The sequence below is a fragment of the Oncorhynchus kisutch genome, linkage group LG15 (assembly GCF_002021735.2).
Source record: "Oncorhynchus kisutch isolate 150728-3 linkage group LG15, Okis_V2, whole genome shotgun sequence".
NCBI lineage: Eukaryota > Metazoa > Chordata > Actinopteri > Salmoniformes > Salmonidae > Oncorhynchus > Oncorhynchus kisutch.
Window position 1 is genome coordinate 12,089,755 of NC_034188.2, and position 16,845 is coordinate 12,106,599.

Genomic DNA, 16,845 nt, shown 5'->3' on the forward strand with positions numbered 1-16,845 from the left:
TTAGCTTCGTAGTACGAATTGTTTCCATTCTGAATATTTCATTTTGCACACCCGGCGTGCAGAATAAGCTAAATCGAGTGCACAGTCACAGACTAATCAACATGATCATAGCACTGACTGAATACTGCGCTCATTGACTGGAAATCTTAATTTTATTTTCTTAATTTATTACTCAAACATTATATTAAACCTATTATAACATTGTACTATGCTTGTTAATAACGGCATATCTGTTGCTGCTCTCGTGTAATAAACTATCCGTTGTTCTATCAATGATCTCATCTCTGTCTGGATGGTAGGAGGGGAAGGGAGAGAGGAGCGACATCAATAGATTACACAAAACCCTCGTTAGTAATTTTACGATTCTCTTGTTGCTGCCTTCGCGAGTGATCATCTGAAATGGTGAGTATGTCCATGGTGGAGCGGTTCTGTTTTGATGCTCCTTGTGCTTATACTACAAATTACAAAAGGCCTCGCTACACAGGCTACCACAACCTGTATTGCCCCTAACTGGCTGTCCGATAGGAATAATAGGTTTGCTTATTACTCGGTCAATGGAAGAACGTGTATATTATCTGATAGGGCTAGTAATGGGATGGGAATAATCCGAATTAAAAAAGCAATGATGCATATATTCCCATGTCCTGAAAGATTTCATTCTGTTGCCAGCTATCTGTAAATAATCCGCTGTAGGGCTGCTCATGCTTTTCTTTAACTGACATACATTGTCTCCCTATTTATGGCATGTTTCCCCCAGACGATCTGCCTTAACATTGAAATGGCCCTATGTAGATACAAGACAACTGAAAATACACCGTTCTAAGTTTGTCCCTGTCTCTATCTCCCGACTGCATATCAATAGTCTAGCATAGATTAGACAAGGAATCACTTTAAAACCATTGAGATGCCCATCAACCCTTAATGTGCCTCCTTGATGTCATCGCTAGGCAACCAGCGTAAAGAGGCAGTCCCTAGGTCCGGTCCCTCCCCCCAGGAAGAAGTCCGGCCCCAAGTCAGAGCTCACTGAGGAGCTGAAACAGGAGATCAGAGAGGCCTTTGAACTGTTCGAAACCGACGCCTCCGGACACATTGAAGTCAAGGAGCTAAAGGTCAGAGGTTCAGGGTTAGGGGTTATGCACAGGGACAATGTTTGCGTAACATAATGTATTACAGTACCCATAATGCTTAGTAATACAGTGTTGGTCAACAAATATCGTCCTGGGGAGCTAAGGTGTGCTTTTGTTTCATCTCAACACTAACACACCTGGTTTTAAACAACTCATCTGTTTTTATCTATCTATCAATCTTTCTCTCTCTAGGTTGCTATGAGGGCGCTGGGGTTTGAGCCGAAGAAAGAGGAGATTAAGAGGATGATAACAGAGGCGGATAAGGACGGAACAGGAAAGATCTCCTTCTCTGATTTTCTCACTGTCATGACTCAGAAGATGGTAAGAAAAACAACAGTGAATAAATGAAATAAAAAATGTACGGTCAAGAGCAAACACTGTCAGTGCTTGTAACATTACAATTTAGCAACAACAAAAAAAATTGATAGGAGCAGTGGTGTAAGGTACTGAAGTAAAAATACTTTGAAGTACTATTTAAGTAGTTTTTTGGGGTACTTTACAATGAACTGTACTTCGCTATTAACATTTTTGACAGCTTTTACTTGTATTTCACTACATTCCTAAAGAAAATAATGTACTTTTTACTCCATACATTTTCCCTGACACACAAAAGTGTCGTGGCGGCAGGTAGCCTAGTGGTTACAGTGTTGGGCCAGTAACCGAAAGGTTTCTAGTTCAAACCCCCGAGCTGACAAGTAAAAAATCTGTCGTTCTGCCCCTGAACAGGCAGTTAACCCACTGTTCCTAGGCCATCATTGTAAATAGGAACTTGTTCTTAACTGACTAGCGAGTTAAAATTTTAAAATGTACTCTTTACATTTTGACAGGAAAATTGTCCAATTCACACACTTATCAAGAAAACATCCCTAATCATCCCGACTGCGGACTCACTAAACAGAAAACATCCCTAATCATCCCGACTGCGGACTCACTAAACAGAAAACATCCCTAATCATCCCGACTGCGGACTCACTAAACAGAAAACATCCCTAATCATCCCGACTGTGGACTCACTAAACAGAAAACATCCCTAATCATCCAGACTGTGGACTCACTAAACAGAAAACATCCCTAATCATCCCGACTGTGGACTCACTAAACAGAAAACATCCCTAATCATCCCGACTGTGGACTCACTAAACAGAAAACATCCCTAATCATCCCGACTGTGGACTCACTAAACAGAAAACATCCCTAATCATCCCGACTGTGGACTCACTAAACAGAAAACATCCCTAATCATCCCGACTGCGGACTCACTAAACAGAAAACATCCCTAATCATCCCGACTGCGGACTCACTAAACAGAAAACATCCCTAATCATCCCGACTGCGGACTCACTAAACAGAAAACATCCCTAATCATCCCGACTGTGGACTCACTAAACAGAAAACATCCCTAATCATCCCGACTGTGGACTCACTAAACAGAAAACATCCCTAATCATCCCGACTGTGGACTCACTAAACAGAAAACATCCCTAATCATCCCGACTGTGGACTCACTAAACAGAAAACATCCCTAATCATCCCGACTGTGGACTCACTAAACAGAAAACATCCCTAATCATCCCGACTGTGGACTCACTAAACAGAAAACATCCCTAATCATCCCGACTGTGGACTCACTAAACAGAAAACATCCCTAATCATCCCGACTGCGGACTCACTAAACAGAAAACATCCCTAATCATCCCGACTGTGGACTCACTAAACAGAAAACATCCCTAATCATCCCGACTGCGGACTCACTAAACAGAAAACATCCCTAATCATCCCGACTGCGGACTCACTAAACAGAAAACATCCCTAATCATCCCGACTGTGGACTCACTAAACAGAAAACATCCCTAATCATCCCGACTGTGGACTCACTAAACAGAAAACATCCCTAATCATCCCGACTGTGGACTCACTAAACAGAAAACATCCCTAATCATCCCGACTGTGGACTCACTAAACAGAAAACATCCCTAATCATCCCGACTGTGGACTCACTAAACAGCTAAACTAACATATATTAATGTTAGTGTTGGAGCATGCCACTGGCTACTCATACATTACAAATAAATACAACAAATTGTGCCGTCTGGTTTGCATAATGTAAGGAATTTGAAAAGATTTACACTTTTACTTTTGATATCTAAGTATATTTGAGAAAATCTGTTTACTTTTGATACTTAAATATATTTAAAATTGAAATACTTTTAGACTTTTACTCAAGTAGTATTTAACTGGATGACTTTCACTTTAATCATTTTTTATTAAGGTATCTTTACTTTTACTCAAGTATAACAATTGAGTACTTTTTCCACCACTGGATAGGAGTTGTACATTTTACTTCACAACTATACAGAGTATTGTGTTGTATTACGGGGTATTTCTGTGATATTGTCTCACCATGCTATATTGTGTTGTAACGGGGTATTTCTGTGATATTGTCTCACCATTCTGTATTGTGTTGTAACGGGGTATTTCTGTGATATTGTCTCACCATGCTATATTGTGTTGTAACGGGGTATTTCTGTGATATTGTCTCACCATGCTATATTGTGTTGTAACGGGGTATTTCTGTGATATTGTCTCACCATGCTATATTGTGTTGCAACGGGGTATTTCTGTGATATTGTCTCACCATTCTGTATTGTGTTGTAACGGGGTATTTCTGTGATATTGTCTCACCATGCTATATTGTGTTGTATTACGTTGTGTTGTAACTGTCTACCAACCCAGGCTGAGAAGGATTCTAAGGAGGAGATCCTGAAAGCATTCCGTCTGTTTGATGATGATGAGACGGGGAAGATCTCCTTCAGGAACCTGAAGAGGGTCGCCAAGGAACTAGGAGAGAACCTGACTGACGAGGAACTGCAGGTGAGACATACACCTGGACAGCACTGTACACACACACACACAGAGGATGATATGGGATAGGTTACAAGATAGTTTTAATTTGTCAAAAGAAAAATACTCTCCTCATCGCTCTCCCTCTCCTTCCCCTGTATCCCACTTCCTCTCTCCCTCTCCTGTACCCCACTTCCTCTCTCCCTCTCCTGTACCCCACTTCCTCTCTCCCTCTCCTGTACCCCACTTCCTCTCTCCCTCTCCTTCCCCTGTACTCCACTTCCTCTCTCCCTCTCCTTCCCCTGTACCCCACTTCCTCTCTCCCTCTCCTTCCCCTGTACCCCACTTCCTCTCTCCCTCTCCTTCCCCTGCACCCCACTTCCTCTCTCCCTCTCCTTCCCCTGTACTCCACTTCCTCTCTCCCTCTCCTTCCCCTGTACTCCACTTCCTCTCTCCCTCTCCTTCCCCTGTACTCCACTTCCTCTCTCCCTCTCCTGTACCCCACTTCCTCTCTCCCTCTCCTTCCCCTGTACCCCACTTCCTCTCACTCTCCTTCCCCTGTACCCCACTTCCTCTCTCCTTCTCCTTCCCCTGTACCCCACTTCCTCTCTCCCTCTCCTTCCCCTGTACTCCACTTCCTCTCTCCCTCTCCTTCCCCTGTACCCCACTTCCTCTCTCCCTCTCCTGTACCCCACTTCCTCTCTCCCTCTCCTTCCCCTGTACCCCACTTCCTCTCCCCCTCTCCTTCCCCTGTACCCCACTTCCTCTCCCCCTCTCCTTCCCCTGTACCCCACTTCCTCTCTCCCTCTCCTTCCCCTGTACCCCACTTCCTCTCTCCCTCTCCTTCCCCTGTACCCCACTTCCTCTCCCTCTCCTTCCCCTGTACCCCACTTCCTCTCTCCCTCTCCTTCCCCTGTACTCCCCTTCTTATCTCCCTCTCCTTCCCCTGTACTCCACTTCCTCTCTCCCTCTCCTTCCCCTGTACCCCACTTCCTCTCTCCCTCTCCTGTACCCCACTTCCTCTCTCCCTCTCCTACCCCTGTACCACACTTCCTCTCCCCCTCTCCTTCCCCTGTACCCCACTTCCTCTCCCCCTCTCCTTCCCCTGTACCCCACTTCCTCTCTCCCTCTCCTTCCTCTGTACCCCACTTCCTCTCTCCCTCTCCTTCCCCTGTACTCCACTTCCTCTCCCTCTCCTTCCCCTGTACCCCACTTCATCTCTACCTCTCCTTCCCCTGTACCCCACTTCCTCTCCCTCTCCTTCCCCTGTACCCCACTTCCTCTCTACCTCTCCTTCCCCTGTACCCCACTTCCTCTCCCTCTCCTTCCCCTGTACCCCACTTCCTCTCCCTCTCCTTCCCCTGTACCCCACTTCCTCTCTCCCTCTCCTTCCCCTGTACTCCACTTCCTCTCCCTCTCCTTCCCCTGTACCCCACTTCCTCTCCCTCTCCTTTCCCTGTCCCCCTTCCTCTCTCCTCATCTCTCTCCCTCTCCTTCCCCTGCTTCCTCTCTCCTTCCCCTGTCCCCCCTTCCCCATCCCTCCCCTCTTTCCTCTCTCCTCCCTTCCCATCCCTATCCTTTCCCTGTCCCGCTTCCTCTCTCATCGCTCTCCCTCTCCTTCCCCTGTCCCCTGCTTCCTCTCTCCTCCCTTCCCATCTCTCCCTCTCTTTCCTCTCTCCTCCCTTCCCATCCCCCTCCTCCTTCCTCTCTCCTCCCTTCCCATGTCTCTCCCTCTCTTTCCTCTCTCCTCCCTTCCCACCCCCCTCCTCCTTCCTTTCTACTCCCTTCCCACCCCCTCCTCCTTCCTTTCTACTCCCTTCCCATCCCTCTCCCTCCCCTCCTTCCTCTCTCTTCCCTTCCCACCCCATCCCTCTCCTCCTTCCTCCACTCCAACCTCCAGGAGATGATCGAGGAGGCAGACAGGGATGGAGATGGAGAGGTGAACCAGGGAGAGTTCCTCCGCATCATGAAGAAGACCAGCCTGTACTGAGACTATACCAGGGTGTTGTGGGGTTAGAAGACCAGCCTGTACTGAGACTAGACCAGGGTGTTGTGGGGTTAGAAGACCAGCCTGTACTGAGACTAGACCAGGGTGTTGTGGGGTTAGAAGACCAGCCTGTACAGAGACCAGCCTGTACCCCTCCAACAGCCCACCTCCTCTACCCCTAGTCACCTCCTCCCCTCCAACAGCCCACCTCCTCTACCCCTAGTCACCTCCTCCAACAGCCCACCTCCTCTACCCCTAGTCACCTCCTCTACCCCTAGTCACCTCCTCCAACAGCCCACCTCCTCTACCCCTAGTCATCTCCTCCAACAGCCCACCTCCTCTACCCCTAGTCACCTCCTCCAACAGCCCACCTCCTCTACCCCTAGTCACCTCCTCCAACAGCCCACCTCCTCTACCCCTAGTCACCTCCTCCAACAGCCCACCTCCTCTACCCCTAGTCACCTCCTCCAACAGCCCACCTCCTCTACCCCTAGTCACCTCCTCCAACAGCCCACCTCCTCTACCCCTAGTCACCTCCTCCAACAGCCCACCTCCTCTACCCCTAGTCACCTCCTCCCCTCCAACAGCCCACCTCCTCTACCCCTAGTCACCTCCTCCCCTCCAGCAGCCCACCTCCTCTACCCCTAGTCACCTCCTCCAACAGCCCACCTCCTCTACCCCTAGTCACCTCCTCCAACAGCCCACCTCCTCTACCCCAAGTCACCTCCTCCCCTCCAACAGCCCACCTCCTCTACCCCTAGTCACCTCCTCCAACAGCCCACCTTCTCTACCCCAAGTCACCTCCTCCAACAGCCCACCTCCTCTACCCCTAGTCACCTCCTCTACCCCCAGTCACCTCCTCCCCTCCAACAGCCCACCTCCTCTACCCCTAGTCACCTCCTCCAACAGCCCACCTCCTCTACCCCTAGTCACCTCCTCTACCCCTAGTCACATCCTCCCCTCCAACAGCCCACCTCCTCTATCCCTAGTCACCTCCAACAGCCCACCTCCTCCAACAGCCCACCTCCTCCAACAGCCCACCTCCTCTACCCCTAGTCACCTCCTCCCCTCCAGCAGCCCACCTCCTCTACCCCTAGTCACCTCCTCCAACAGCCCACCTCCTCTACCCCTAGTCACCTCCTCCAACAGCCCACCTCCTCTACCCCAAGTCACCTCCTCCCCTCCAACAGCCCACCTCCTCTACCCCTAGTCACCTCCAACAGCCCACCTCCTCTACCCCTAGTCACCTCCTCTACCCCTAGTCACATCCTCCCCTCCAACAGCCCACCTCCTCTATCCCTAGTCACCTCCAACAGCCCACCTCCTCCAACAGCCCACCTCCTCTACCCCTAGTCACCTCCTCCAACAGCCCACCTCCTCTACCCCTAGTCACCTCCTCCAACAGCCCACCTCCTCTACCCCTAGTCACCTCCAACAGCCCACCTCCTCTACCCCTAGTCACCTCCTCCAACAGCCCACCTCCTCTACCCCTAGTCACCTCCTCTACCACTAGTCACATCCTCCCCTCCAACAGCCCACCTCCTCTATCCCTAGTCACCTCCAACAGCCCACCTCCTCCAACAGCCCACCTCCTCTACCCCTAGTCACATCCTCCCCTCCAACAGCCCACCTCCTCTACCCCAAGTCACCTCCTCCCCTCCAACAGCCCACCTCCTCTACCCCTAGTCACCTCCTCCAACAGCCCACCTCCTCTACCCCTAGTCACCTCCTCCAACAGCCCACCTCCTCTACCCCTAGTCACCTCCTCTACCCTAGTCACCTCCTCCAACAGCCCACCTCCTCTACCCCTAGTCACCTCCTCCAACAGCCCACCTCCTCTACCCCTAGTCACCTCCTCTACCCCTAGTCACCTCCTCCAACAGCCCACCTCCTCTACCCCTAGTCATCTCCTCCAACAGCCCACCTCCTCTACCCCTAGTCACCTCCTCCAACAGCCCACCTCCTCTACCCCTAGTCACCTCCTCCAACAGCCCACCTCCTCTACCCCTAGTCACCTCCTCCAACAGCCCACCTCCTCTACCCCTAGTCACCTCCTCCAACAGCCCACCTCCTCTACCCCTAGTCACCTCCTCCAACAGCCCACCTCCTCTACCCCTAGTCACCTCCTCCAACAGCCCACCTCCTCTACCCCTAGTCACCTCCTCCCCTCCAACAGCCCACCTCCTCTACCCCTAGTCACCTCCTCCCCTCCAGCAGCCCACCTCCTCTACCCCTAGTCACCTCCTCCAACAGCCCACCTCCTCTACCCCTAGTCACCTCCTCCAACAGCCCACCTCCTCTACCCCAAGTCACCTCCTCCCCTCCAACAGCCCACCTCCTCTACCCCTAGTCACCTCCAACAGCCCACCTCCTCTACCCCTAGTCACCTCCTCTACCCCTAGTCACATCCTCCCCTCCAACAGCCCACCTCCTCTATCCCTAGTCACCTCCAACAGCCCACCTCCTCTACCCCTAGTCACCTCCTCCAACAGCCCACCTCCTCTACCCCTAGTCACCTCCTCCAACAGCCCACCTCCTCTACCCCTAGTCACCTCCTCCAACAGCCCACCTCCTCTACCCCTAGTCACCTCCTCTACCACTAGTCACATCCTCCCCTCCAACAGCCCACCTCCTCTATCCCTAGTCACCTCCAACAGCCCACCTCCTCCAACAGCCCACCTCCTCTACCCCTAGTCACATCCTCCCCTCCAACAGCCCACCTCCTCTACCCCAAGTCACCTCCTCCCCTCCAACAGCCCACCTCCTCTACCCCTAGTCACCTCCTCCAACAGCCCACCTCCTCTACCCCTAGTCACCTCCTCCAACAGCCCACCTCCTCTACCCCTAGTCACCCTCCTCTACCCCTAGTCACCTCCTCCAACAGCCCACCTCCTCTACCCCTAGTCACCTCCTCCAACAGCCCACCTCCTCTACCCCTAGTCACCTCCTCCAACAGCCCACCTCCTCTACCCCTAGTCACCTCCTCCAACAGCCCACCTCCTCTACCCCTAGTCACCTCCTCCAACAGCCCCACCTCCTCTACCCCTAGTCACCTCCTCCAACAGCCCACCTCCTCTACCCCAAGTCACCTCCTCCCCTCCAACAGCCCACCTCCTCTACCCCTAGTCACCTCCAACAGCCCACCTCCTCTACCCCTAGTCACCTCCTCTACCCCTAGTCACATCCTCCCCTCCAACAGCCCACCTCCTCTATCCCTAGTCACCTCCAACAGCCCACCTCCTCTACCCCTAGTCACCTCCTCCAACAGCCCACCTCCTCTACCCCTAGTCACCTCCTCCAACAGCCCACCTCCTCTACCCCTAGTCACCTCCTCCAACAGCCCACCTCCTCTACCCCTAGTCACCTCCTCTACCCCTAGTCACATCCTCCCCTCCAACAGCCCACCTCCTCTATCCCTAGTCACCTCCAACAGCCCACCTCCTCTACCCCTAGTCACCTCCTCCAACAGCCCACCTCCTCTACCCCTAGTCACCTCCTCCAACAGCCCACCTCCTCTATCCCTAGTCACCTCCAACAGCCCACCTCCTCCAACAGCCCACCTCCTCTACCCCTAGTCACATCCTCCCCTCCAACAGCCCACCTCCTCTACCCCAAGTCACCTCCTCCCCTCCAACAGCCCACCTCCTCTACCCCTAGTCACCTCCTCCAACAGCCCACCTCCTCTACCCCTAGTCACCTCCTCCAACAGCCCACCTCCTCTACCCCTAGTCACCTCCTCTACCCCTAGTCACCTCCTCCAACAGCCCACCTCCTCTACCCCTAGTCACCTCCTCCAACAGCCCACCTCCTCTACCCCTAGTCACCTCCTCCAACAGCCCACCTCCTCTACCCCTAGTCACCTCCTCCAACAGCCCACCTCCTCTACCCTAGTCACCTCCTCCAACAGCCCACCTCCTCTACCCCTAGTCACCTCCTCCAACAGCCCACCTCCTCTACCCCTAGTCACCTCCTCCCCTCCAACAGCCCACCTCCTCTACCCCTAGTCACCTCCTCCCCTCCAGCAGCCCACCTCCTCTACCCCTAGTCACCTCCTCCAACAGCCCACCTCCTCTACCCCTAGTCACCTCCTCCAACAGCCCACCTCCTCTACCCCAAGTCACCTCCTCCCCTCCAACAGCCCACCTCCTCTACCCCTAGTCACCTCCAACAGCCCACCTCCTCTACCCCTAGTCACCTCCTCTACCCCTAGTCACATCCTCCCCTCCAACAGCCCACCTCCTCTATCCCTAGTCACCTCCAACAGCCCACCTCCTCTACCCCTAGTCACCTCCTCCAACAGCCCACCTCCTCTACCCCTAGTCACCTCCTCCAACAGCCCACCTCCTCTACCCCTAGTCACCTCCTCCAACAGCCCACCTCCTCTACCCCTAGTCACCTCCTCTACCACTAGTCACATCCTCCCCTCCAACAGCCCACCTCCTCTATCCCTAGTCACCTCCAACAGCCCACCTCCTCCAACAGCCCACCTCCTCTACCCCTAGTCACATCCTCCCCTCCAACAGCCCACCTCCTCTACCCCAAGTCACCTCCTCCCCTCCAACAGCCCACCTCCTCTACCCCTAGTCACCTCCTCCAACAGCCCACCTCCTCTACCCCTAGTCACCTCCTCCAACAGCCCACCTCCTCTACCCCTAGTCACCTCCTCTACCCCTAGTCACCTCCTCCAACAGCCCACCTCCTCTACCCCTAGTCACCTCCTCCAACAGCCCACCTCCTCTACCCCTAGTCACCTCCTCTACCCCTAGTCACCTCCTCCAACAGCCCACCTCCTCTACCCCTAGTCACCTCCAACAGCCCACCTCCTCTACCCCTAGTCACCTCCTCCAACAGCCCACCTCCTCTACCCCTAGTCACCTCCTCCAACAGCCCACCTCCTCTACCCCTAGTCACCTCTACCCCTAGTCACATCCTCCCCTCCAACAGCCCACCTCCTCTATCCCTAGTCACCTCCAACAGCCCACCTCCTCTACCCCTAGTCACCTCCTCCCCTCCAACAGCCCACCTCCTCTACCCCTAGTCACCTCCAACAGCCCACCTCCTCTACCCCTAGTCACCTCCTCCAACAGCCCACCTCCTCTACCCCTAGTCACCTCCTCCAACAGCCCACCTCCTCTACCCCTAGTCACCTCCAACAGCCCACCTCCTCTACCCCTAGTCACCTCCTCTACCCCTAGTCACATCCTCCCCTCCAACAGCCCACCTCCTCTACCCCTAGTCACCTCCTCCCCTCCAACAGCCCACCTCCTCTACCCCTAGTCACCTCCTCCCCTCCAACAGCCCACCTCCTCTACCCCTAGTCACCTCCTCTACCCCAAGTCACCTCCTCCCCTACATCTATTTGAACTGTAACGTAAGGTGAACGTTGTGACTGTATTTTTCTTCGTATCGTTGTATTTGTGTCTCTGAATGATCTACAGTAAGATCTCCTGTATTGAATGTTTTGTACATATAAACTGCATGTGCAGATATATATATATATATATATAGAAGATATTAATGAATGAAATACCTTTTAGCAGTTTTTCAGTGTCAGTGTATTCGTAAGACAAGATTATGGTACTGTACATGATGAGAGATCTGTACCATGTTCTGTCCATAGTGATCTGTACCATGTTCTGTCCATAGTGATCTGTACCATGTTCTGACCATAGTGATCTGTACCATGTTCTGTCCATAGTGATCTGTACCATGTTCTGTCCATAGTGATCTGTACCATGTTCTGTCCATAGTGATCTGTACCATGTTCTGACCACAGTGATCTGTACCATGTTCTGACCATAGTGATCTGTACCATGTTCTGACCATAGTGATCTGTACCATGTTCTGACCATAGTGATCTGTACCATGTTCTGTCCATAGTGATCTGTACCATGTTCTGACCATAGTGATCTGTACCATGTTCTGTCCATAGTGATCTGTACCATGTTCTGTCCATAGTGATCTGTACCATGTTCTGACCATAGTGATCTGTACCATGTTCTGTCCATAGTGATCTGTACCATGTTCTGATCATAGAGATCTATCTACTGTGTCACCATGTTGGAGGAGTCTCTAGAAAGAAAGATTCCCCTGACCAAGATGGCTGTCCTACTGCCAGGATGCCAGTGTCCATTCCAGTGTTACAGATGTCCATGTTTAATCTCTAGTCTAATGTTAGTACATTATTGTTAAGAGTGGACTCATTCTAAGATGCATTCAGGGCCCGTATTCACAAAGCATTTCATCCCAAAGCAGTAGTGCTGGTCTAAGATCAGACCCTCACTGACCATATAATCTTATTCATTATATTCTAAAAAGGGACAACTGATTCTAGATCAGCACTTGTTGTCTGACATGCTTTTATTAACAGAGGCCCTGTGGGTAACAGATGCTGTAAATGTTTCTAGATTTCCCAAAGCCAGTCCTTTATGTGGTATCGGGCAAATATTGACAGCCAGGTTAAGTCCAAAATGGCACCCTATTCCCTACATAGTGCACTAGTTTTGGTCAGAGCACTATGGGCCCTGGTCCAAAGTAGTGGACTATGTAGGGAATAGGGTGCCATTTGTGACGCGTACCCAGAATGCACTCCTGCAGAGTTACATCACTATACAATATCTTCCTCCACAACAGAGCTGTGAATAGGCACATGTAATATTTGATAGCAGCAGCAAACTATTGGCTCAGTGGTATTTGTGATGTTCTTTAGGGACAGGGGACTGCAGTGAGTGTTCACATGGAAAAAGAGAGAGAGTAGAGAGATGAGAGAGAGGAGAGAGAGATGAGAGAGAAGAGTGAGAGGGGAAAGAGAGTTTGGGGTGGAGAGAGTAGAGAGAGAGGAGAGTAAAAGAGAGGAGAGAGGGAGGGAGAGAGTGAGAGAGAGTAAAAGAGAGGAGAGAGAGGGAGAAGAGAGAGAGAGTAAAAGAGGAGAGAGTTTGGGGTGGAGAGAGAGGGAGGGAGAAGGGGGGGATGAGAAGATCAGGGAGGTACAATAAGACTCCAGAGTTTACTCTATTACACTGACTGAGGTGGTGAGAGCTGAGAGGTGCAGGATATGGGTTGGTTGCTCCCACCATGTTATCAGATGTTATCTCACTGGAAAGCTCCTAAGGAACATGAGTGAAACCTGAAAAGAGATTGTAGAATTGGCATGTACAGTTGAAGTCGGAAGCTTACATACATTTAGGTTGGAGTCATTAAAACTAGTTTTTCAACCACTCCACAAATTTCTTATTAACAAACTATAGTTTTGGCAAGTTGGTTAGGACATCTACTTTGTGCATGACACAAGTCATTTTTCCAACAATTGTTTACAGACACATTTTTAAACTTATAATTCACTGTATCACAATTACAGTGGGTCAGAAGTTTACATACACTAAGTTGACCGTGCCTTTAAACAGCTTGGAAAACTCCAGAAAATTATGGCTTTAGAAACTTCTGATAGGCTAATTGACATCATTTTAGTCAATTGGAGGTGTACCTGTGGATGTATTTCAAGGCCTACCTTCAAACTCAGTGCCTCTGAGTTTGACATCATGGGAAAATCTAAAGAAATCAGCCAAGACCTCAGAAAATAAATTGTAGACCTCCACAAGTCTGGTTTATCCTTGGGAGCAATTTCCAAATGCCTGAAGGTACCACGTTCATCTGTACAAACAGTCGTACGCAAGTATCAACACCATGGGACCACGCAGCCGTCATACCGCTCAGGAAGGAGACGCGTTCCGTGAAAAGTGCAAATCAATCCCTGAACAGCAGCAAAGGACCATGTGAAGATGCTGGAGGAAACGGGTACAAAAGTATCTATATCCACAGTAAAACGAGTTCTATATCGACATAACCTGAAAGGCCGCTCAGCAAGGAAGAAGCCACTGCTCCAAAACCGCAAAAAAAACTCAGACTACGGTTAGCAACTGCACATGGGGACAAAGATCATACTTCTTGGAGAGAAAAAAAAAGTGAGACAGCTGAAGGTGAGCGACCACAGTGAGACAGCTGAAGGTGAGCGACCACAGTGAGACAGCTGAAGGTGAAGCGACCACAGTGAGACAGCTGAAGGTGAGCGACCACAGTGAGACAGCTGAAGGTGAGCGACCACAGTGAGACAGCTGAAGGTGAGCGACCACAGTGAGACAGCTGAAGGTGAGCGACCACAGTGAGACAGCTGAAGGTGAGCGACCACAGTGAGACAGCTGAAGGTGAGCGACCACAGTGAGACAGCTGAAGGTGAGCGACCACAGTGAGACAGCTGAAGGAGAGCGACCACAGTGAGACAGCTGAAGGTGAGCGACCACAGTGAGACAGCTGAAGGTGAGCGACCACAGTGAGACAGCTGAAGGTGAGCGACCACAGTGAGACAGCTGAAGGTGAGCGACCACAGTGAGACAGCTGAAGGTGAGCGACCACAGTGAGACAGCTGAAGGTGAGCGACCACAGTGAGACAGCTGAAGGTGAGCGACCACAGTGAGACAGCTGAAGGTGAGCGACCACAGTGAGACAGCTGAAGGTGAGCGACCACAGTGAGACAGCTGAAGGTGAGCGACCACAGTGAGACAGCTGAAGGTGAGCGACCAGTGAGAGAGCTGAAGGTTGACCGACCACATTGAGACAGCTGAAGGTGATCGACCACAGTGAGGCAGCTGAAGGTGAGCGACCACAGTGAGACAGCTGAAGGTGAGCGACCACAGTGAGACAGCTGAAGGTGAGCGACCACAGTGAGACAGCTGAAGGTGAGCGACCACAGTGAGACAGCTGAAGGTGAGCGACCACAGTGAGACAGCTGAAGGTGAGCGACCACAGTGAGACAGCTGAAGGTGAGCGACCACAGTGAGACAGCTGAAGGTGAGCGACCAGTGAGACAGCTGAAGGTTGACCGACCACAGTGAGACAGCTGAAGGTGAGCGACCACAGTGAGACAGCTGAAGGTGAGCGACCACAGTGAGACAGCTGAAGGTGAGCGACCACAGTGAGACAGCTGAAGGTGAGCGACCAGTGAGACAGCTGAAGGTTGACCGACCACATTGAGACAGCTGAAGGTGATCGACCACAGTGAGACAGCTGAAGGTGAGCGACCACAGTGAGGCAGCTGAAGGTGAGCGACCACATTGAGGCAGCTGAAGGTGAGCGACCACAGTGAGGCAGCTGAAGGTTGACCGACCACATTGAGACAGCTGAAGGTGATCGACCACAGTGAGACAGCTGAAGGTGAGCGACCACAGTGAGGCAGCTGAAGGTGAGCGACCACATTGAGGCAGCTGAAGGTGATCGACCACAGTGAGGCAGCTGAAGGTGAGCGACCACATTGAGGCAGCTGAAGGTGAGCGACCACAGTGAGGCAGCTGAAGTTTGACCGACCACATTGAGACAGCTGAAGGTGAGCGACCACAGTGAGACAGCTGAAGGTGAGCGACCACATTGAGGCAGCTGAAGGGGAGCGACCACAGTGAGGCAGCTGAAGGTGAGCGACCACAGTGAAGCAGCTGAAGGTGAGCGACCACATTGAGGCAGCTGAAGGTGAGCGACCACATTGAGGCAGCTGAAGGTGAGCGACCACAGTGAGGCAGCTGAAGGTGAGCGACCACATTGAGGCAGCTGAAGGTGGGCGACCGCAGTGAGGCAGCTGAAGGTTGACCGACCACATTGAGGCAGCTGAAGGTGATCGACCACAGTGAGACAGCTGAAGGTGAGCGACCACATTGAGGCAGCTGAAGGTGAGCGACCACAGTGAGGCAGCTGAAGGTGAGCGACCACATTGAGGCAGCTGAAGGTGAGCGACCACAGTGAGGCAGCTGAAGGTGAGCGACCACATTGAGGCAGCTGAAGGTGAGCGACCACATTGAGGCAGCTGAAGATGAGCGACCACAGTGAGGCAGCTGAAGGTGAGCGACCACATTGAGGCAGCTGAAGGTGAGCGACCACAGTGAGGCAGCTGAAGGTTGACCGACCACATTGAGGCAGCTGAAGGTGATCGACCACAGTGAGACAGCTGAAGGTGAGCGACCACATTGAGGCAGCTGAAGGTGAGCGACCACAGTGAGACAGCTGAAGGTGAGCGACCACATTGAGGCAGCTGAAGATGAGCGACCACAGTGAGGCAGCTGAAGGTGAGCGACCACATTGAGGCAGCTGAAGGTGAGCGACCACAGTGAGGCAGCTGAAGGTTGACCGACCACATTGAGGCAGCTGAAGGTGATCGACCACAGTGAGACAGCTGAAGGTGAGCGACCACATTGAGGCAGCTGAAGGTGAGCGACCACAGTGAGACAGCTGAAGGTGAGCGACCACATTGAGGCAGCTGAAGGTGAGCGACCACAGTGAGGCAGCTGAAGGTGAGCGACCACAGTGAGGCAGCTGAAGGTGAGTGTCTGTCAGCCAGACCTGGGTTCAAATACTATTTAGGGTATTTCAATGACTTTCAAATACATTTGGAAAGTTATTTTTATTTTTTTTAAATATTAGAATACACCAACTCAAATACCCTTCAAGTATTTGAAAATACTTTAAAATTGTAGGCTATTTAAAGGAAATTGTGCAGATTTCCTTTCACCTACACTGTGTCTTTGTTACACGCAGAGTAGGTGAACGGATGATCTCTGCATGTGTAGTTCCCACCGTGAAGCATGGAGGAGGTGTGATGGTGGGGCTATCATCTGTTTTTCCCCAGGACAATGACCCAACACACCTCCAGGCTGTAAAATGGCTATTTGACCAAGGAGTGCTGCATGAAATGACCTGGCCTCCACAATCACCGGACCTCAACCAAATTGAGATGGTTTGGGATGAGTTGGACCGCAGAGTGAAGAAAAAGAAGCCAACAAGTGCTCAGCATATGTGGGAGCTCCTTCAAGACTGTTGGAAAAGTATTCCAGGTGAAGCTGGTTGAGAGAA

At 51.7% G+C, this 16,845-nt stretch overlaps 1 protein-coding gene across 2 annotated transcripts; it reads left to right on the forward strand.

The window, feature by feature from the left end:
• The first annotated feature begins 98 nt into the window (after positions 1-98).
• LOC109904961 (caltractin) lies at positions 99-6,209 on the forward strand. Of its 2 annotated transcripts, XM_031789648.1 has the most exons (6): positions 99-402; positions 948-1,109; positions 1,320-1,448; positions 3,861-3,998; positions 5,869-5,970; positions 6,016-6,209. In XM_031789648.1, exons 1-5 carry the CDS (start codon positions 400-402, stop codon positions 5,956-5,958), a joined length of 522 nt encoding a protein of 173 aa, XP_031645508.1. In that variant the 5' UTR covers positions 99-399; the 3' UTR covers positions 5,959-5,970; positions 6,016-6,209. The 2 variants fall into 2 exon arrangements, with proteins under 2 accessions (XP_031645508.1, XP_020357638.2); XM_020502049.2 differs by having other exon boundaries at positions 101-402; positions 5,869-6,209.
• Positions 6,210-16,845: the final 10,636 nt, after the last annotated feature.